The sequence below is a fragment of the Acanthaster planci genome, linkage group LG01 (assembly GCF_054643075.1).
Source record: "Acanthaster planci isolate LZ-2023a linkage group LG01, COTS_SCS, whole genome shotgun sequence".
NCBI classification, from domain to species: Eukaryota; Metazoa; Echinodermata; class Asteroidea; order Valvatida; family Acanthasteridae; genus Acanthaster; species Acanthaster planci.
In genome coordinates this window covers 2,764,237-2,786,635 of record NC_141777.1, presented here as the reverse complement: position 1 = coordinate 2,786,635, position 22,399 = coordinate 2,764,237, and the positions used below count along the sequence as shown (strand labels likewise).

Genomic DNA, 22,399 nt, shown 5'->3' with positions numbered 1-22,399 from the left:
ATTGTATGATTCATGCCCCAGGAGTACTTGTATGGATTATTTGGCTGTGGGTGCAGTCATCTGTGCCTTCTCATCCACTTGGCAAATTCTGAACTTCTACCGAGAATATAGATTTATCTGGATTTTTGTTTGTTTGTAACATTTGTTTTGTTGATTTGTGCTCTTTCTTGCTCCATTCTTTTCATTTCTCATCGTGCCAACGCATAGTACATGTACATCTACATGTACCAATATACAACACATACACGGGCAGGAGAAATCTCTTGGGAAAGTTATGACCAAGTTGTGTCCTCCTAACCCAATAACGGTACATGAATGTACACTTCACTTGTGCCATGACTTGTATTTGTATGTGTACTCATGACAAGATTTAAATCATGTGTGGATCACGCTCAGGCTTAAAGCTTCATAACGTACGGTACATGTACACATGGTACCAGTCCAGCAGACACCATGTATGCATACAGTGTACTGTACATGTATGTATGTTAAATTAAACATGTACATGTGTACATGTGCATGGTACCATAGCAAGAAGTCTGACAAAATGTCAGTTGTACTTTTTTAAGGTCACTGCTATGACTGTAAAACTTTTGAAAGTGCAAGCTTTACTTACATGCACGTAAGTTTCACATTAATTAAACTTTCAGAAACCTAACAACAATGCACATCTACCAGGTACGGTACACCGTACATGTAAATGGCACACATTGAAGGAATGACAGACTCGCTGTGACAGAATATTCAGGTATCAAACAGAAATATGGTTATGGATTTTCAACACACTGGACAGACATTTACCTGTCTCTTGCACTACATGCCAGCAGCCTGTTGAAGTTGAACAAAATGAAAATTGTCATGTACGTGCAACAACTCTAAAAACATTTTGTAAATGAATTCTCTATGTTACGTTCATCCGTACTGAATAATTATGTACTTTTAAATACGAATTTTGTTGAATATCATTCATACAATGTACTTGTACCGGTACATGTACAAAGTAGATAATATTACTTGCATTTTCAAGTACATGTATACATGTAACGGTGCGTTTCACACGCCAGTGTGTTAGTATTCAATGATTTCAAAATGCTCCCAGTTCAACATGAATCACTATCCTGGGCTGAAGTTTCGACTGAATGTCCTTCATATAAAACACTTCAATTTGAAAACGATTTGTACACATTGAAAATTTGTCCATTTTGAGTGAAATGAACAAAGCCACGTCTCCACAAAGCCTACCAATTCTGGTGTATGTGTGCACGTTCATGTACATGTAATACATTGCACACTCCCACAAACTTCAAAGGAAGTGAATGTGTACATTAAAGAAGCACAAAAATAAACTTCGCTCACAAAACAAAAACACTCATAAAGGAAGTATCAGTGTAAAAACTTTCACTCCGAATTTCAATGGAAAACGACTTGTAAGTTAACCAGACACCTGAAAGTATGTGCATAAGCAGAAAATACACAAACATGTAAGTTTGCAAAGTCTCTCGCACAGGGCAAGTCGTTCATTAATTCAATAACAACCCAAATTCTTCAAGATTTGATTTACTTTTGCAGTAGTTACATGTAGTTGTAGTCCAATTTCTGTTTACAAATACCTGGGTACATGTCCATGCAAAGTACCGGTTACATGTACCGGTATTTGTGCAGTACAAGTGCTTGAACAACAAATGTAAAACTGGTTCCCATACAATGTACTACATGTATACATGTCCTTGACACTGATTTTACTGTCGGTGAATATAGGAATTTCATTTCAAAAATACCAAGTCAACACATGTACACTTCAGCAGTATTGCTGTTACCTGTACCCTGGTTCTGTTGGATCCCGTCCATAGGCATTTGGTTTTGTGGAGCTTACATATGGTGACAAGTATGTATCCTCGTCCACGACTTTTGCTTTGGGAATTTCCGGCAGGGGTAAATCCGGTGGCTTGAGCATTCGCCGGCGTGGGGGCACGCAGGGCGGCGAGTGCTTGTGCAACTCTCGCCCAGACCTTCCTTCCTGACTTGCGATTCGGCCGGCTGGTCTGCTGTAATTCCTCCTGCTGCTGCTGCTGTCGTTGCTGCCACTGTCATGACCCCAGCCTAAGCTGAACTCTATAGTGATCTCAGCATTCCATTCAGACATGTCGGACTCTCTTGGTTGACCAACTTGCCTCTAATTGCAGTTCTAATTACCAACATCCTGGGATCCAAGGAAATGTATCTGTCAAAAACCAAACTCGTGGCCAAATCCCAGTTTACATGATCAAACAACCTGAAGGATATTTGAAACATGAACGACTCACAAGGTGAGGGCCACACTGTGGTAACGTCTCACCCTCGATTGAGAACATTTGGAAGATGAAATAAAAGTCAGAAGACGGCAGACTGTGACACTTCCTGCCTTTGTCACGGCAAGAGGATCAACTCTCAATGTATTACAGTTCCTAAGTAGAGCCCTATTCTTGGGAAGTGTCTCATCAGGACAGCGTAATTACATTTCTGCTGCATTTGGCTCAGAGTCTAGGGAGTTGAACCCATTAACGGCTCATTGGTTAACACCTGATAAGTTTAATTTGAAATGTTTCCTGAGTGGATCTTCAAAACGGCCCATGATGAAGTTACATGAAGAAAGATATTTCCTTAGAATGTACGTACATTGTACACACATGTACATGTACATGCTCAGCCATACACTGCACATGTTCTGGTTGGTACATGTACATGCACATGTATCAGTGCCTGTATCTTCAATCTTACAATCACACATGGGATACAGTTGACATGCTTGTAACCTTACAAAGAGACACAAGTTTTATTATATGATTGTTATTCAAACAATTCGTTGCATAACTGACGAACCGACGAGTATGAAATATCATCGTTTTCGAGAAAAACATGTTTTCAGTTAAGCAGTTATTGCGTGCTCGCTTTTGATATTTAATTCAACCCTTTTTTGACCTCCGTGTATACAAGATACAAAATTGATCTTTGAAATCATTTCCTACTTTGTATTTTTGGCTCTATGAGCAATACTTTGAATACTGCTGTCCAACCTATTTGTCAGTTTGTGAGATCAAATCTGAAAATCACCAGAATGGTTGGTTCACCTGTTGGTCAGATATACATGTATGATGAATTACTGTTTGACAAGTCTTCAGGATTGTGGCAGCATGCTGTGTGATCATCTGCAAAGCTCATATTGCTTTTTTAACAATACTTGAGCAAAGAACTCTTGAGAATGAGATTGGAGCTTTCCACCTACAGGACACTACCAATATGTCCTGTTCGCACCTACTGACATCTGCCTTCAGTTTTTCATATTTTGGGTACTCAGACTATTTAACAAATGTGTATGACAATCTGGTTCATATGTGACCTCATCACAAAGGCGAACGTGCCACGATTTGCAGGCTCCCATTGGATGATCGCTGAAGTTGTGCGTTAACTTCCGGTTCCATGGTCCCATGTAAACGGCGATCAATGCATGTAACCCTATGTGCAGTGCATGTATGCAGTGGGCATGGTTTAAACTGAAGTGACGTCACACTTAGGAACCGGATACTGATGAGGAAACAGGAAAAAAGTAGTCACATTTGAAAAACAGCCACGTGCCTGGATTCCATGTCAGTGTACCACTATGGTTATACAGCACAGTAGTATCAGTTTTCATTGACTTACATGTACTGGATTTCAGAAGTGAGTTTTCTTCTGCAAATTTGTGAACATGCATGGGTTCAAACTTACAAAATCAACCACAAAGCAAGACATACGTACACGTACACTGTAAACTACTGGTACATGTTACTTTGCAATGTATGAAACTACCATTTCCACAAGGACGCACGGGATGCCTGTTGGTCTCAGGTCAAGAAGGCAGACTTCAAATAATCTGCTGGGTATCAGCAGTGACTCATGGCCCACCAGCTGGGATGGATGGAGCCAAATGTTTCCATCAATCACAGACATTTATGGAAAACACCTCATAAATTTGAAACACTCATCATAAAATATTAAAAAAACCACTCCAAAGTTCAAATACCATACAGGGCACAAAGATTCCAATGCCAAGTTGTTGTTTGGATAAGTCTGCTATTTTTAAAATACATACCTACTCTACACTTTGTATGGTACGTTTCGCCACTGCTTACAATGGACAGACAGAAACACCCAACTTACACGTACGTCTAAACCTTGCTACTGGTACTGGTAGGTTAGGTTTCGAAACCTTAAACCAAATTCTGAGTGCCATAAAAACAATCCATTATTTATCCATGTATTCTTTTACACCTCGTGAGAACAAAAAAAAAAAATTCCAGGTCATACGCCTCATCAAACTGTTGACCTAAATGCGGGTCAGTACCAAGTCCAATATATGTGGCTTGAAATGTGAATCTTCTTTTCCTTGTTTAAATGTTAATAATTACTCTGCAGCTCCCTCTTCGCAAACATGGTGCATCAACAATGCTAACTACCGTGCGAATACGATTACTACTGCGCACGTCAGTCTACCTACTCTCTTCTCCTCAGACTCCCTGTCCTCTTTGCCGTAGTGAACTGTTTCGCCTGCTGTAGGGGGTTAGCAATCCACAGTGGAGTTTCGATGTTGTCCTCCATTGAGGAACTCCTACAGAAACAAACCTGCCCTTTGCGGATACCAATTTCATCAGAGATCGCCAGGAACACACCTTCCTGTTCAACGTACAGTGTACATACATGTATATGGCAGGCTTGTGATATGAAACTGCGCAGTACTAATTTTCGTGGAAGTTTTGATACAAAGCGCTGAAAGAGCACATGCGCACTGCACAAAGAAGACAGAGAATAAAGTGTATTTACATTTGTGGGTATTTTCAGTTTCAATTCGTCATTCTTGTACAACAGAATACCGCACACTTGATGGTACAGAGCACATGTACGTGAAAGGCCTTGCTTATTTTACACTTGTATTGTCACAAATGTAGGCAAATGATACTCAGTTTAATTTAAACAGGCATCAATTACAAAAACCACAGGGGGAAAAAAGAACAGAGAGGTCTGCCTCCTGGGTCCAAAAAAATAACAGCTCACATGTACAGTGAACTGTTCAAGACAATGTTTCCTTAAGATGATACATGTATTAGTACGTGTACTGGTACTTGCTAATCCCACAAGCTACATGTAAAGCAACTACATACATGAAATAGCTTTAAAAAAGTAGAGTGAATTACGTAGGAGCAGGTGAAGAAGCATACCGGTATGTACATGTAACGGTACATGTGAACAAATAACTATTAAAACGTACACGTACATGCATGAGACCTGGGTGTAGTAACATGTACCGGTACATGTATGGTACGTTACGCTATCCGCCTTGAGTTGAAATGCACCCTTACTGGTGAAAGAAAGACAGACTGGTGCAAAGTTTTCCAACTGGGTCCCTGCACATGTTCGGTGTACGCGTGAAGACCATGCCTTTCAGAATGGATTTGTTGTGCGTACTAAGCGTGCCCCACGTCAAACTTGCATAATCTTGCGCGCTTTTGCGGTGATTTCGTACCAAAGGACTATCAAATTTCGTGTAAAACCATGCCCTCTTTTGTTCTTACTCGGAGGTGGATGGGCATATCAAAAGTTAAACATTTTCATTAGCAGCGTTTGTAAAGCTTCATGTACATGTGCCCCAGGAAGTGCCCTTATCTACTGGCAGGTTGATTATGATGCAAAGTTCCAGCTGCCTATCAACACTACCATCGCACGACAAACTTACCTGTACATGTATATTCAAATTGAGAAGTCTGGTTCCCAAAACATTTTCATAGTCTACATTTATCCTCACAAAATCTTACATGTAGGTCGGGTACCAGTACATGTATATTAACCTACAACGTCATGTTACCAGTCTGGGCAAAATTATGGCTGCAGTTTTCCAAACCCATTTAAATGATTTGTAAGATACAATTGTTGTGAACAAACTTTTATGAAAATCTAAATTCTTGAAGACTACAGTGTCCATGTACTTTGACTCTGGCCATAAAGACAAATGTGTGATATAAAATTACAAACTCACAACCCCTTTCCAAGCCCCAACCTACATGTACATGTACTGTAATAATTGTATATTGTACCTTTCAATGCGTTTGTCATGCAAGTGCAGAATCACTGCCAACATTTTCTTGACACATGAGTGCATCTGGGTGCATGTACATGTACATGTACCCAGAGCACAATGTATGCATTGTACTACAAGAACGCTGCAATCAATGGGCAGTAAACTCATGAAAGCTTTTACATGTACATAAGTCTAAGCTTAACTGAAATGGCTTCTCATCAACCTGCTTTATCCAAAACAGTCCAACAGTTATCACTGGTAATTTTCACGATGCATGGTTTTTATGATTACTTTATACCGTACATGTAGGGTTCGCATGTACATGTACTTCTCACCTTGTCACTTTGGTCTGCTACTCAGTAATGAATAGATCTTATTCACAGGGGACCCAATTTCAGTCAGATTCCCCAATGTAGTGTTTATTTATTTCAAAATGTTAAATTTAAACAAGTAAACTATTCTATGATTTCATTCCAACCTCCTAAATCACCTGGTACCATCTCATTATTAAGGGTTTCAAATGTATACAATACATTCAGGAATAGGACTGAAATTGGGTATAATACTGCCTATTGCGGATGCTTGTAAAAGCAACTACATGTTTTGACTTTACAATAAAAGTAATTCCCTCAATGTACATGTACATTTAAGCATCTGTGCCACATGTAAAAGGAAAACTGGCATATGTACACTCATGCATATACATGTACATACATGTACAGGTGTACACAATTTTTGTGGTTCCTGCATAGAGGGCTTCAATGTACTTAACAATGTGTGTATGTACATGTAAATTCAATTATAATTAAGAAAGGACCAACCCAGGGTACATGTAAGTACATGTACTGAAGTACTATAGGGAAAAGTGCAATACCTGTGCAGGGAATGCACAAAGATGCACACATAAATGAACAGTGTTTGTGTATTGTTGGTGAAACCAACACACAGGTGGTTTCATTGTTATGGTGGCCATACCTGGTACTGGTTATGTACATGTACTTTTACTCGTACCAGTTGTAGAACAATGCTGGAAGTTGGCACTGGTGGGTGATCTTTAAAACTCAGATTGGGCTTGGTGTACCATAGCTTCATGGTTGAACCCTCACTACCCTGGTAATGCTTTCAGTTACATTGTATGTGGCTCAGAATAATCAACTTACAGGGTGTACATACAAATGTACATGTACACCGTATTTATAGTATTAGCCAAGCTCAACAAACAGTTATTCTAATGGTACATGCTTGTACAATGTAAGTTTACTCTTTTGCTGGAAGCTTTCTCCAGAACTGCCGATTGCAGTGTGTACATGTATGTGCGTAGAGATAAGATGAATTACCGTTGTACATCTTTTTTTATCCGATATGCATGTACATTGGAATTAAAGAAATAATGTCTTCAAGAATTATTAAAACATGAAAAGAATGTCAGAACATTGTGCGTTGATGTAAAGAAACACGGCAGTTGATATTTTACCTCAAAATACACAGATTTCCTGTTGGTCTGAACTACAGGCCAAAAGCACAAAAGCACATCTGGGTACTCATTGTTGCTACTGATAAGCATAAGTGACTGCAGAAAGCCTTGTATAAAATGGACCCTTTCAAGAACAGAATGTTACAGCTCCATGATCAGTGTACAGGTACATATACCCTGTACAAAATGTACAGTGTACATGTACAGTGTACATGTACATGTACAGTGTACAAGTACAGTGTACATGTACAGTGTACAAGTACAGTGTACATGTACAGTGTACAAGTACAGTGCACATGTACAGTGTACATGTACATGTACAGCATGTGGCTTCTGTGCTCAGTACGTATACATTTTTCTAAGCACTATGAGCGACATAAGAGGAATCCCCTCCCCTACACCCTTCCTTGAACTACACATCTGTGCCTCCAAGTCTCTGAGGCAAGTACATGTACATGTACCTGTGGGAACCAGTACCACCAAAAGATTTCCTCCAAATGAGGAAACTCTCACATATCATAAGTGTACCGTACATGCACCGGTATGTGTACACGGCCAGGAACAGAAGTCTTGCACAAATTTTCACTGTATCCGCCTCATGCAGGAAATGAATATTTCCTGGTGAAACTTTAACTCTGCATACGCTTGCATGTAATACTTGGCCCACAGCAGTGTGTGGGGTGACATTCTAACCCCTGGCATCCTTATTCAAAGTTCCTGTTGAATGCAAGTTGCCATATCCAGAGGCTTTCAAGCCCTCTCCACGCGAAAGGAAATCTGACCCAATAAAGAATTAATTTCCAAGCTATTTTCAGTTGGTGAACATTTTAGTTCTCTTTTCCCACCAAATACAATGATCACAGCTTTGTGTGTGACTGTGATGCTCCAGAAATGTAACGCCTCCACAAATTGGGGGTTAGGCTTCACAGGGGGCCTACAGCCACTCTACGGTACATGTACAACCTCCAAAAGTATAGGAAATGTCAGTTTTGAAAGTAAGGAGGAATGACAAAGCTTACAATGTACTGTACAAGTATGTGAGCAGGACGGAAATCTACACATACATGTACATGTACATTGACTATAATGGGAAACTGTACACTCTATGTCAGCATGCAATCCCACACTACAAGACGTTTTTAAAAGTTTAATTTCCAACCCAACAGGGATACAAAGGCTGTGGTCTAATTTTATGTGACAAAAGCTCTCCTTGAAATAACATGGCACATGAACATGTACTGTATTTCCTGCAGCAACAGAAAAAATCAAGCCACATCCTCCTATTTTCGTGTGGTGTTCAGGCAACAGCAATAACAGAAGTGTGGGAGAGGACTGAAATCGTTCTGTCTGATCATTCCATGAAGGACAGATATGGCTTCCATTAGACACAAGGAAAACATCTGTACCCACAAATAATAAAAACTAGAGCAATCCATGGCCCAGAATTTGGCCGGTGACACATTTTAGGCCTCATCTTTGCCTAATGGGAGTGAAAGTGAATGACACCGGCATGAACTGCACTTAAAAAAATAAAAAGAAATTGTAAGTTGTGCTGAGGCTCTGCAAAAGAATTTATCAATTTCCAGTGGGCTGGAGCCTAGACGTGAGGAGGGAATTGATAAAAATGGGAAAATCACCTGATGCCCCCCCAGCTTTATACATTTATCATTTTTTTATGATAAAACCTGACAGTACATGTAGCACTATTCCTTTTTAAATTGGAAATCGGAGGATTTGGGAGGGTTTTAAACATAAGGCAAATTACATATCTGAGTTCTTCCAAGGTCATGTTGTGGCTCTGTGCCGTATATATTGCTAAGCAGAGAGAGTCAATCTTACATGATGAACACAACAGCACAGGAAAAGGTTCATTCACAGGGCTACAGAACTTTGCCTGTTACCATTGTCATCAAATGGCTATAACCCTAACTGCATGAGAGGGTCTGGTCCCTTTTCACTTCTATGGAAAATCACACATACATGTACGTTGTACAGTTATAATAGCAACCAAATGAGAGTTGACTGTGAGCTATAAACAGAAAGCGCTGCACTTCCAATTTGTAGATGTTTAGGACATGTAACTTTTAAGCAGCCAGAAACATTTAAAGATCTTCAGCTTTAAACAGCTTAAAAGGAATTTGCAACAATTATAACAAAGTTTTTGGTGCTGAGGCCCAAGGCCGACTACACCTGCTCTGACAGTGTCTTCTGGGTTCTACTTTGTCCCAGTGACAACACAGCAAGTTCGATGTACTTTCCTCATTCCGACGAAACTGAAATCAGTTTCCTGTTTAGAAAAGCATGACTAATGACTGTCAGACAACTTTCTATCAAATTTCAAAAATCACAAATCAAAAGAAAAGCTATATCTAAGTGAGAAATTTGATGATGCGTAAAAATTAGAGATTAGGAAAGCGTCACATTTGAAAACAATGCAGGGGGGAGGACAAAAGCAACACAGAAACACAGCCACAATGAAAAGGATATTAAGGCCTTAAGGTACTTGCACCCTCACGATGGTAAGACTACAGCCCAAAATCTGGGACTCTCAATACTTTGTACAAGTTCAAAACGTAAAATGTACCTGAAAATAGACCCAATGGACACGTGAAAACACTAGTTGAAAGCTGGTTACTGTACATGTACAAGATTAATAGTGTGTCAAAGGAAGATGTTATCTGGCACACAGTTTTATACTTCCTCTCCACAGTCATGTCCCCAGACTGACAAATGGTCAAACTTTTTAAACTATTGTACATGTACCACTTAAGTGCTATGCAGCAATTGAAATCACATTGCTTAATTGATATCACTCTTTCTGTGATAAAACGTTGCAGAAAAGTCTACATGGAACTGAAAAATTAACGACCTTGTCTTTGGTGTGTGGGATTTGGGGTGTACATTATCTGAGCATGTGTTGGTTTGTGTTTTAAATATTTTTCTGCACTTGAGATCTCAAAGCTAAAATTAGAGCCAACTGTGAAACAAACCTTTTACATGACTGTGATTAGGAAATCTCCTCCTACAAAGAGTCAATTGCTGAATTGTATCGACCAGCACAAGGATGCATTTCATGTATCTTCAGTTTATGACAATGGACCTTTTTCTTTTTCCTGACTTCATGATGCTGGGCATGCATTTTTATCAACTCTCAGCTCTTCAATAGTGTGTTTGCACAAGCCCAAGTCAGGCCTTGCCTAATGTATCAAAACCAGGTTTTGCAATTGGGTTAGGCCCTTATGTCATCCGTCCAGAAACTAGGTAACACAACCAGAAAGATTCCAAATGTTCTAAAGATTCACCTTCATCACCAGTTTTCAGTCAAAGCTACAGACAACTTAACCCCAGTAATCAAATTAGTTACCAATTTTCTGAAAGATTCCTTGTTGATCTCCCTGGTGGAAAATTCAGGAGGAACTTCAAGTACATGAACCAAGTACCAATGATGTTCATAATATCATTATCAACAGTTTCTGTACGAAACTGGTCATACCTACTGTATTTACATGTAAGTCCGGTAAGAGGAAATGGGCATGAATAGGATCTGGCAATTTTGAAGACTGAAACTGGCTTCCCAACCAATTCCCTCCCCCACTTTGTTTTGTGCATGAAAAAGATGCCACTTCATTGGCATACAAAGACCAAGGAGTCATAACCATTTTCATTGCAACTGCTTATCACATTTCACCACATTTTGTTTAAAGATGTTCAGGGCAATCTTGAGACTTATGCTTTGCCTTTGAATAAAATCCATTCAGCTCAGCTGCAGAATAGGACCCACTCCCCCCAACCGACAAGATCAACCTCGTAGCTGGCTGGCTTTTGATGTCAAATTGTCACTCTGTTCTCATGGGGAAATTCACCCTGTACCCATGTGAGGCCATGAGAATGATTATCCCTGATTTCCATCCACTGCCTGCATCCCGCTGAAAAAAACCGCCAACAATTCATTGCTTTCAAAAAAGTTATTGTTTTTCCAGTCAGGAATGGTTAAAAAATGGCTGCAAAGTAAATTGGGAGTTCGTAGTGTGTCCACATACAAATAGTGTGATGCAAGATGGACTGAGAAGTTGTCTACTTTCAAGGTTGATTCCCTTTGCATGGATGTGTACTCACTATCGATGTGTGGTAATAGCAGCAGTATGCACACGAAATAATGAATCATGAAAAAAAGCCTCATGGGTTTTCAAATTTGTCCGGACGGAAATCCGGGATGTTCATTCTCATGGCCTAACCATGATTCCAGGGGTATTTTTTGGAGTGGCAGGGTATTCTCAATAATACTCAATTTATTCATAGAATAATCAACATAGGAAGGAGTACAAATGTGCACAAACATGACAAGAGTCAGGATTGCACTTAACAAAGAAAACTATATTGGCTGAAGGAACAAATACCGGTAGGTCTCGTAACATACATGTAAATAATAGGGGGGAAAATCCTTTGATATGATAAAGCTTTGCTTAACGACATGTAGGCCTAAATAAAATGAACTTAATCATGTTAATCATGTTATTAACCTAGGCCCTAACGATTCGTATTTTGTAAACGAGTTTAAACATGTTAAAGCACTTACCTCATAGTGACCTTTCTGGCGCCCAGTGAAGTACGATGATCAACTGGACAGTATTGGTAGAAGCTAGAGCAGTGGCAGTATCAATGCTGTACGGGATTTCCTTGTTTTCGTCTGTCAGGAGTGTCATTGACATCCGTGAATTAATCAAGACACAGGCTCACAGCACGGGGTAGCTACCGGGCCGGGTCGTCAACAGGCGCTAGGCGCAGGCCACTGCCGGTAAAGTGGTAACACCGCGATCCGACTCCGAGAAACGTGAAGGGCCGGTATGGGTTAAACTACAGAACAACTTCCACTGCAAGGAAACAATTCATAACAATTTTAGCCAAGCAGATTTTCTAGCCTATATCAGAACTTCAGTCTTATGTAGCATAAACTCACTTTAAGGTTTTTCACAAATAGGGTTAACAAAAAATTACATTCCAATGCCGACAATCAGACGCCCATGAGCAGTCGCCATCTTGTGGTCAAGAACAACTTATTTATCTTCAAGGGGAGGCGTCCTTTCAGATTGGGATGAGATTAAAAAATAATAAAATAAAATTGTGGAATGTGAAATGAAAAATACTTACTTTAGACAGTGAAAAGCATACGTCTACCACAGTATCATCATTAGTGGAAATTACTCTTTAACAAATTCAGAGTTTTAAAACAAATCCCCCTCCCTTCACTTGTTTGAAATGAAAATCATCAATGGTAAAAAATTGGTCGCGTCTGAAACGGGCTACCAGCTCATTTTAAGCTGCGCCTGTTGTTGGCACGCGCCCCCGGCCGGCCACGCGCATGTGTCAACTATGCATGATACATAGACTGCATCCGAATCTCTTGTCTAGAGCTAGGTCTTGGTATTCACTCCATTGGAAATGCATGGAGACGCGCAGACTATAGACCTAGCCGTAGCTCTGGAAGCCCGTTTCGGACACGGCCATAGGATGGGGACATCAAAGCGCCCTCTCTGGTTAAACGAGAAAAAGCTTTTGTACACCTGGACGTCTTCAGCATCATGTGAGCACACACTTTTCTGAGTATCCGACTAATTTAAATCGGCCACGAAATTCTGAGATTCTGCAGGCAGCTGGCTCGCTTCAGGTTCATTCGCTTTAAAAACATCCTTTCTCAACATGACGTACATCAATTCCTGGGAAGAATTTGCAAAAGCTGCAGAGAAGTTGTATCTTACCGACCCTTCGAAGGTTTGTGTCTTGATGTAGCCCCATGAGTGTGGCTCGGAGGAGGGCAGATCACACTGTCACGTCACCATATGGAGCTAACCTATACTACTACTACTACTATTGGCAATTGTTACGCCCCAACTACTTGAACTAGGCCTATAACATAAGTCCCAACTGTAGTACTGCAGTTGGGCTGGTCCAACTATTGTTGACCAATGTCTGTGGGAAATATCTCAGCATTATCCAAGTCAATGTGTCTCACACTTGACACAATTTATCTAAAATGTGGCACCTCATCTCTTCATCTAGCCTATGAGTATGACCAATGACATTTGTAAATGATATGACTTTGGCACATGCTGGACACATGCACACAGGACCTCTCTGCTGTAGTTGGGCCGGCCCAACTGTAGCACTCTAGTTAGGACGGGCCCAACTATAGTTGGGACTGATGCTATAGTTGGGGCGTAACACTATCATACAAAAAATACAGTACAAGAGCAGAGGCGCATGTACTTCGAGAACTCAAAGTCACTACTCCGTCATACATGTCGTACTCCGTGTGACTTAGACTCCAAGGTTTACATGGTGTCGTAACGCAATGGGATTTGGAATTAAATTTTTGTGGTGAAATGGTTCACCATGTTCCAGATGTAAAAAAGCTGTTGAAATCAAATTTCCCCCTCAACAAACCTGCTGAATCTATACCTCCTAAAAAGTGGGATAGCCAAGTTTCAGAGAACGAGATGGAGTATTTTTGACAAAAAATGAGAGTTTTGCTCACCAATTTCTCGCTTCCACCCTTTGACTGTTGCTTGGTTCACGCCATCCATGTTTATCAGACTGCGCATGCGTCAAACCCACCAATGACCGCGCTTGCTCCGCATCTTGGCTCGACCATTTTCGGTGGCGGGAGATAACATCTTGTGTTGTATTTGTCCCAGCTATACTTACACGGTGCAACACATGTCGCGCGTCTCGCCTGATGTGTGTTTCAAAGTCACAGCAGCAGCTAGGATGGTCCCACGATGAAAACAACACAAGATATCATCCCCGCCACTGAAAACAGTTGAGCCAAGATGCAGAGCAAGTGCGGTCATTGGTGGGATCGACGCATGCGCAGTCTGATAAACACGAACAGCATGAATTGAGCAACAGTCAACGGGTGGAGGCAAGATTATATTTTACGTCCCCGACTGCATAACTTTTGCTGGCTGCTTGGTAAAAGGGCAAGAGCTGATGCGTGGCCCGTGCAGGACAAACATCCATCCCGCAAAAATGATCAAATATGAGGACTTAAAATTCCTTTTTTTATGGTGACACTCGTTTGCACTTTTTACATTTATGAGGATTACATAGAGTAGAACCATTGAAACACTGTGCTGGTGCTTCAGCACGCAGCACCTTTGTGGTTGGATCGTCAGCGCAGTGGTGTGGCTCATACAACATTAAATCTGAATTTGCTGAATTTTGTGTGTGCTGTGGCTTATATTCCCAAAATTACGGTATATTGGACACGTACATGCCATTTCACCGTGATATACACACAACTCGTGGGGTTTTGGGGGTCAAACAAGACCTCAAATGCATGTGACAGTTATTTACAGCATCATAATTATTTGAGGGAAAAATTGTCAGTTATACCTGCTGTTTACAGCGAAACTATTTCAGTCAATCAAAATCATATACATCAAGCCCACACCCCGGGTCTGAACCTACTTTCAAAGTGTTTCTGCAATCTTTAGCAACCCTGCTGCCTCTATGACAACCAGGGCAGTGCAGTTTTCCACGGTCACAATGGCTCTGACTAAAGTCTTGTCGGTGGAGTTCTTCACTTAAAAAATCACAGTAGAAAAGTGAATGCATCACACCAAACTTTTCTCCAATTGAAATAAAATACTCAAACCCCATGCCCCGCCTCCTGGTTACATTGAATTGGATCTCACTGTTCTCCTCAATCATCGTTGACCCCTTGCAAACCGGGGCATGAAGTTTTTCGGGGTCAAACAAGGCCTTAAATGTAGGTGGCGCAGTTTGTTTTTTGTTCCTTTTGCTCTCCATCGTTTCTAGGGATGTGCATCCTGAACGCTCGCTGAATGTAACACTGTTACTTATTCAACACTCAATATCAAACAGTTACTTGTCACACAAGGAATAAGTAATTAATTTCACACTGCCACTAGAGCGTGCAGAAAAAGATAACTTTTAATCACAATTTCCCAGTTAAGAAATGAGTTCCCCAAATGAGCAATGCCCTCAATCATTTATGCATGTCCCAATCCTTGCTACTATTGTGCAAAATCACTCATGCAATATTTTCGATAAGGCTTATTGGACACATTGGATCGGGGGTGTCAACATTCCACAGCATTGTAGTAAAGTCCAAATGGTTACCGAAAATTCCAAATTGTCACCAAAAATACCTTTAATACCACCTAAAAAGGCAATCTATTGGAGCTTCAGTGGTGTGCCGGACTTGCAAATTTATCAACATTCGACCGTTCGACTTCATGATGTCTCCTCTCATTCAAATATGTTCGCCTAGATTTCGCTGGTGTGTTAACTCTATGGACACAAATGGTCCACCATGGAAGCAGGCATGAGTGCCTTTGTGGTTGGGCCACAAGATGCATTGACGACCTCAAAACGTTCAGGAGTGCTACCAACGACTGTTTAACGGTCAACACGTCTTGTGCCCTGACCTCATATTGGGCACTTGTCAGTGTGTAGATTAGGGGATCCGCTGACTGTTTCATGGTACCATAGTACAGACCTACAATTACTGCCCAGTTTTGGAGAGTGTACATATACACGTACACGGTTGCTGCTGTCTGTACGTGCAAGTGACCAGCTGATGGCTACTTCTTGTCCAAAATTATTCCTAGTATTTGACAAAGTCACCTATCGGAATCCATCTGGCCTTGTTCAAGTGGGCGGAGGGTTCACAAAGTAGCTTTTGGTCACACTGGTTGGTCCAGTTGTTGTTTGGTGTCTGGAGTGTCTAGAAAAATGCCCACATCTTGTTATAAATAACAGGTAGATGTACATGTAATGTTGCAAAATCAGTGGTTTGCTCGGTGAACTTGAAAGTTCGAAACCGCCCAGCTGGAAAAGACCAACTGACATGTACAGTTTTTTTTTCTTGTTTCAGGTTAGGATTGTGTTGAAGTATCGGCACTGTGATGGGAAGTTGGCAATGAAGGTCACAGACGATGTGGTGGTAAGCTCCGAAAATGTTCACGACGTAGTGCAGAAATTGAATAAGAGGAAGGAGATCATAGGTTGGAATTCTCCTCGTTGCTTTCAACGTCCTCGGCCGTTGACAATCCACACCTTCTTGTTTTATCAACGAACACTTCTGTTAGTTGCACAAATTTACTGAGCAGATTGTAAGCTGCGGCAAAGCGTTTATTATAGTTTCACAGATTCAGTTCAAATTCCTTTGGCTAAAAAGGCAGAAGAACTGTGGACTATGTTTATTTTAAAAATATTTTCCGTCTTTGTTGTGCTACACAGTTTGGTCTGTTTTTGGTCTGTGGAGTTTTTGTTGTCAGGAGGCTTTGGAAATTGAAAAGTTATATCGAATAAACCATTACCATTGCAATCCATCATCATTACAATCGAAAAAGCTTATTGCAGAGGCTGGGACCACATTCCTCAGCAGTTGTCTTTTTAAGTTCTACCTGTTTGTACTGTATCATTCCTTTCCACTGATTGTCAACAGTATGGAGAATTTGAAATCACGATGCAGCATAGATGCAACAATTCCTCCTGGCATCGCTTGTCACTTTTCTACCAGTAATTTTGCAAAAAAGAGGGGGGGGGGAAGGAGGCTAGATCCGTTAAAATAATTTCTATTCTCACATTACTGTCTTGTTTTTCCTTGGAAATTGTGTTTTGACATCAGCCCCACCCCAGAAACTTTCTTATCCATTTGGAGGCTCAGGAGAATTTGGAAGGATTGAGGAGGGTAAAGCCATTATCACTTTGCATAGGACATTACCTAAGAATGCACCGTTACTTTCCCAATGTCTGCACATAGGATGATTTTGGAATAATCAGGAAGGGTCTTCGCAAGACCGCAGTGGAAGTCAAGGTAATGGTTTTTCCTATTCTGTATCTCTGCAGTGCCTTCAGTATAGGACAGAGCATGCCCAGGACATCAAGAGAATAGAGAAGCTTAACAACAAACTCATGAGACTCATGGTGTCAAAGTAGAGACTCGCCCAGCTCTTGATGGCAACGAAGTGAAATGACTGCCAGCAGTACCTACTTGTGTGGACCCGGGGCAATCGCATCTAGAGAAAAGATGCTCCACAGTACTGCAAGGACAGTCCTGACTACTGTGTTGGCTCAACGTACATTTGGAGCAAACTCTTGTGGAGATATTCATATACATACTGGAGAAAGAATGTCCTGTTATCCTCCCACCGTGAAGAGAATGCCTCATTACACCCTCTCGAAAGTTGAACGTTGACAATACATCAGAGCATCCTTATAAGGACATGCTCACCCGTGCTACAAATACAGCTCATTTTCATGATTCAGTGTATTACTTTTGTTACACCTTCAAAACAGCCCAAGAGGATTCAGACACCACTGCTGGTATTACATGCAGCCAAGTCCATCACAAGTCCCTGCAAGTCCATCACTAGTCCATCACAAGTCCCTGCAAGTCCATCACAAGTCCCTGCAAGTCCATCACTAGTCAGTCACAAGTCCCTGCAAGTCCGTCTCTAGTCCATCACAAGTCCCTGCAAGTCCATCACTAGTCCATCACAAGTTCATCACTAGTCCATCACAAGTCCCTGCAAGTCCATCACTAGTCCATCACAAGTTCATCACTAGTCCATCACAAGTCCCTGCAAGTCCATCGCTAGTCCATCACTAGTCCATCACAAGTTCCTGCATGTCCCTGTAAGTCTATCACAAGTCGTTCAGTCTTAAGCCAATTCACAAGCTATGCAAATGAGCTGTGACAAGAGCATTCTTTTGTCATTGTTCACCCTGCTTCACTTATGACTGGCCTTGTGAAGGGACTTGTGACAGGACTCCTGAAGGGACTCGACTCCAACATTGGTTATTAACCCTCCTATGCTGAAATCACTCTTTGGGTCATTTGGTGAACACCTCAAAGAAGCACAGCTGTGTTGTATTGTGCACTGCACCAACAGTCCCTCACAGGAATATCAGATTGCACTTTTGTGCTGCCCAACACCTGTGCTTCACTGTTTCATGTGCATAATTGTGCAGTAAACCAAATGCAGTGAAGAGGACTGCACAAAAGACCCTGGGTCATTTTGTGCTGACAACCTACTGTGTACACACTGAACCTGTGCATGTTTGAGTTCCATATAGAAACTACATGCTCACCAGTGACCGTGGGCATTTGTGTACATTTGTGCTGTAAAACCAAAGGAGGATTAATAGAACAGCAAATTCAGCCTTTGAAACAACTGAGCATCAGCTAAACAGCAAAATTTTTTGAATTACAAGTGCATTATTTTTATGGACAATGGACACAAGCTGTGAAAAATTAGTCCTCTGAGTTCCTAAGTTTAGGTAATAAAGTTGGAATTCAGTCTCTGTACCAAGGCTATTTTGATGGAGAAAGTTGAATGAGCAGAACCTGCTTGTCTTAATGCTCTAGGGACACACAATGTCCTCACTGCCTGCAATTTGCAGAGTCTGTGGACATCTTTTGTACTTGTGTCCACTCTTCTCATAAGGACTATCATGTTTGTCCACTTATGTGCAAACTATACAGATGTTTGCGAAAGGTGTCAAGACTTGAACTTGAGTCTGAGTCCTTGCGCGAATGTTTGAACATCTTTATTATACTGTTTCCCCCCCTCCAAATACGGAGATTTTTATCTTATTCAAAGGCTTGCTGTATGTACAATGCCATCTTGTTTTCAGGCCCATTTCTCCAGCATTCTATTCAGTATTCACAGTGAACTCAGAAAAAATTGCCTCCAGCTTTTTAAGGAATTGGCATTTGATGTTTTTTTTGGGGGAAGATTGTTACAATATCTTGGTCAAAGAGACTGGAAGCTGGGCATTATTTCCGGGATACAAGCAGAGAGGAGAACTTTGGGCACGTGAGTTTTGTGACTGCACTTTTTACGCGATTTGTGGGGCAAGTACGAGGGAGAGCTGTTTGTCGACGACAGGTTGATTTTCCCTTTGCACAGAATGTATCGTGGGTACCACGCAAAATCAAATAGTCATCACCCATACTTGCCCCTTGATACAGAATACATGTACACTGCGTTGATCTCAGACCCCTTTGCACATTGATGACCTGCGAGTTCAGATCATGTTTTGATTTCATTTTCATCATTTTCCCTGTGCTCCATCGTAACACTTCCTGTTCTTTCACGAAAGGGATTGTTGCAGGAAACAAAATTATTCCCTCCGCGCATGTTATACAGAAAAAATTGATGCATGTGGCTGTATTAGTCAAACATCAAAACACTGAAGGGATAGCAGGTTTAAGACTTAGTCTGTCCCTCTTCAGTGCATCTGATGAAGTACCCTAAGCTTTTATCTTCTTTCAATCCTTATGTTGGTTTCTATAAGTGCTATCCCTTCAATACTTTGATGCTGTTAGGTAGTGCATGGAATATGTGCACGGAGCATTGTCAAGGACTATTTAGATACATGTACATGTAACCTGCAGTTGTCTCACTGGTAATGCCTATGAAATTGATAAACTTCCCTCAGCGTTGTGTCCAGGTTTCAGGTCCAGGGGGGGGGGCAAAGCCATGTTGTTTCCCCAAACGCCGGTTCACATTTTTTTTCATTCATGCAGAATGCTTTGTCCCCCAAGACAGGTGACCTTACCATTTCTAAATTGTTGGCGCCATCAGTTCCTAAGTAAAATCAAAAATAAAATTGGCAGTGTGTTTGGGATGCAGCTTTCCCCCTGCCTCCCCTTCCCACAACTGATTCCAAGCCAGTTTGTTTGGCGAAGATGTCTTAAGAATTGCTCCCTTTTTCTCACACACAAAAATGGTGCTCAGGGTAGGGAGATATATAGAGACAGTTCATTGCAGCCCATTTATCAAGCCAAGACCCTTTACTTTCCCCAACCTCCTTCAAATAGCACTCTGACAATCTGCCCGAGTTATGTCTTCCAAGGGAGATTAAGTGATCAAAGGAAAATCAAAGGAAAATGCCATTAAGGCATTAGCTCATGCCCCTGTTGGTTTTATTAATATTTATCTTGTCTGTTACAGTGACTGAGATATTTGAAATATTTCCTGGTCTGTTGAAACTTTTAATTAATGTGATGGAGATGACTTTGATGCTCGAACTATTTTGAGTTCTGCCTTTTCCATTAATTAAAACATATTTTATATGCTTCAAAGAAGTGTTGTAAGACTACATGTATTTCAAGTTACTATGAGACAAATCTAGAAAAGATGTCTGCCAATCATCTGTTCCAATTATTGTTTCAACAAGTTGCTTGGAGTACACATAAGCCTCGTCGGGTGCCTCTTTCATTCTAACAATGAAAGAACGAAATGAAGATATCTTTCGTTAATACTTTATCATAAATGTTCCATCGCGTGCCATACAGTATCTCTCACCACCATTTCCAACATTTCTGGTTGCCGAGCAAACATTTGATAATTGTGTCACCTTTCCGCTTTTTCTACATTCGTAGTTCTGCTTACCATTGGCTGGTACAACTACCTAGGCCTAAGGTGGGCCGTTTAGACAAAAGCAAATGCAATTTTCTCATGATAAAAAATTTCTTAATCCTCTATATGATAAAAACAACTACAAAGTAATACGAACCCTCTTGATAAGTGAGCGGCAAATTTCCTTTTGGGAATAAAATCGGACACCGAGCCTATTCTGTGGTCAACTGTATTAGTAACCAAGGTTTGTCGCCGAAGCACGTATTTCATGCTCATGTAAATTTTGCTATACGCAACAGCGACGTGATTATGATACACATGGAGTGAATTTGAATAACAATCCAACAACACAAAGCAGGAAAAAAGTCAAAAGTCCTCGCTCGACCTCTCCAAAGTGAGAAGCTACTAACGGTATTTTGTCCATTTCATCATCAGTACTCTTCTGCAATTTACCCAGGGGGTGCTGAAAAGCAACAAACCTAACACGTCCAGACATTTTAGCCGGTCTTGAAGACGTTCACCCTTTCTGGAGCAGATGGTAGTACGTGCTGCAGACGAAAAGCTTTACAAATTGCCACTTACAGCCTCACCACCATGAAATCAGCCACTTTCAGTTTTAGTCATAAAAAAATATTTGTTTCGAATCTTCCCTTTCCCATGCGTTTTCTTCGATATTGCAGCTCTTCATTTTTGGGTGCACCGACCCTTTTTTCCCATGATTTTTTGTTTTCTTTGTTATTTTTTACCCCCAATGACGGGTGCACGCCAAAATTGAAACTAAGTTCATAAAAATTGGGCGTGCCTTGTTTCACGAAATGTACAATCTTTTTGGATGCTGGCGGCAATTTATTTTTTACTTTCTTAGTTGACGATGCTCAGTGATAAGTGCTCTTAGCAGTCCTTAGGTGAATGTTAAATAACGATAATCGGTCAAACGATGAGAGCCGAAGTGATATGAAGGGTGAATTTATAATGAGTCTACGAACTTGGCAACTCAAGACCAGTCAAGAAAATGTTTTACACCTCTGACCCAAAATGCCTCCGTAGGATGTTGGGTACTGGAATGACTTTGTGTTAAACAAGAAGGTCAGAAAGATCAAAGCAGCTCCTTGTGTACTTCCAGAGCGCCTTACAGACAGTTCTGGAAGTACTACCTGCATGTGCATCTGAAGAAGACCTCTCTGCTGGCCGGATTAGCCGAAAGTCCTGCAAACATACTTGGTCAAAGAGGAGAAGAGAGAGAAGAGAATGAATTATTGGCTGCAGTGTGGAGATCATGGGCCTCCGTACAGTCAGCTTAGGCTGCATCTGAACCTGTTGCCTAGGGCAGGGGCCTTGAGGCTAGCTATAACAGGTCTGGAAAATACAGGAAGGTGAGCTGACATAAATGTAGCCCAAGATCTTCAAGCCCCCTTCGAGTATACTAGTCAAGGCCTGAAA

The 22,399-nt window shown here is 41.0% G+C and overlaps 2 protein-coding genes across 5 annotated transcripts in view; one reads left to right on the top strand and one right to left on the bottom strand.

The window, feature by feature from the left end:
• Positions 1-12,890, bottom strand: part of LOC110974196 (uncharacterized) — a 54,733-nt gene extending 41,843 nt beyond the window's left edge. The window contains exons 1-2 of one of the 4 annotated variants that reach the window (XM_087138622.1): positions 12,711-12,890; positions 12,139-12,433 (exon numbers count right to left, since the gene is read on the bottom strand). In XM_087138622.1, the coding sequence (XP_086994748.1) occupies positions 12,139-12,143 (5 nt within the window). In that variant the 5' untranslated portion in view covers positions 12,144-12,433; positions 12,711-12,890. Of the gene's footprint in view, positions 1-1,817; positions 2,159-4,513; positions 4,705-12,138; positions 12,434-12,557; positions 12,650-12,710 lie in introns of those variants that run through there. The other 3 variants (XM_087138588.1, XM_087138545.1, XM_022225655.2) reach the window with 3 other exon arrangements.
• A 278-nt stretch (positions 12,891-13,168) lies between these two features.
• Positions 13,169-21,174, top strand: srp9 (signal recognition particle 9). The gene is made up of 3 exons (XM_022225597.2): positions 13,169-13,331; positions 16,462-16,530; positions 17,439-21,174. The coding sequence occupies exons 1-3, from the start codon at positions 13,260-13,262 to the stop codon at positions 17,526-17,528; spliced, it is 231 nt and encodes a 76-aa protein (XP_022081289.1). The 5' UTR covers positions 13,169-13,259; the 3' UTR covers positions 17,529-21,174.
• Positions 21,175-22,399: the final 1,225 nt, after the last annotated feature.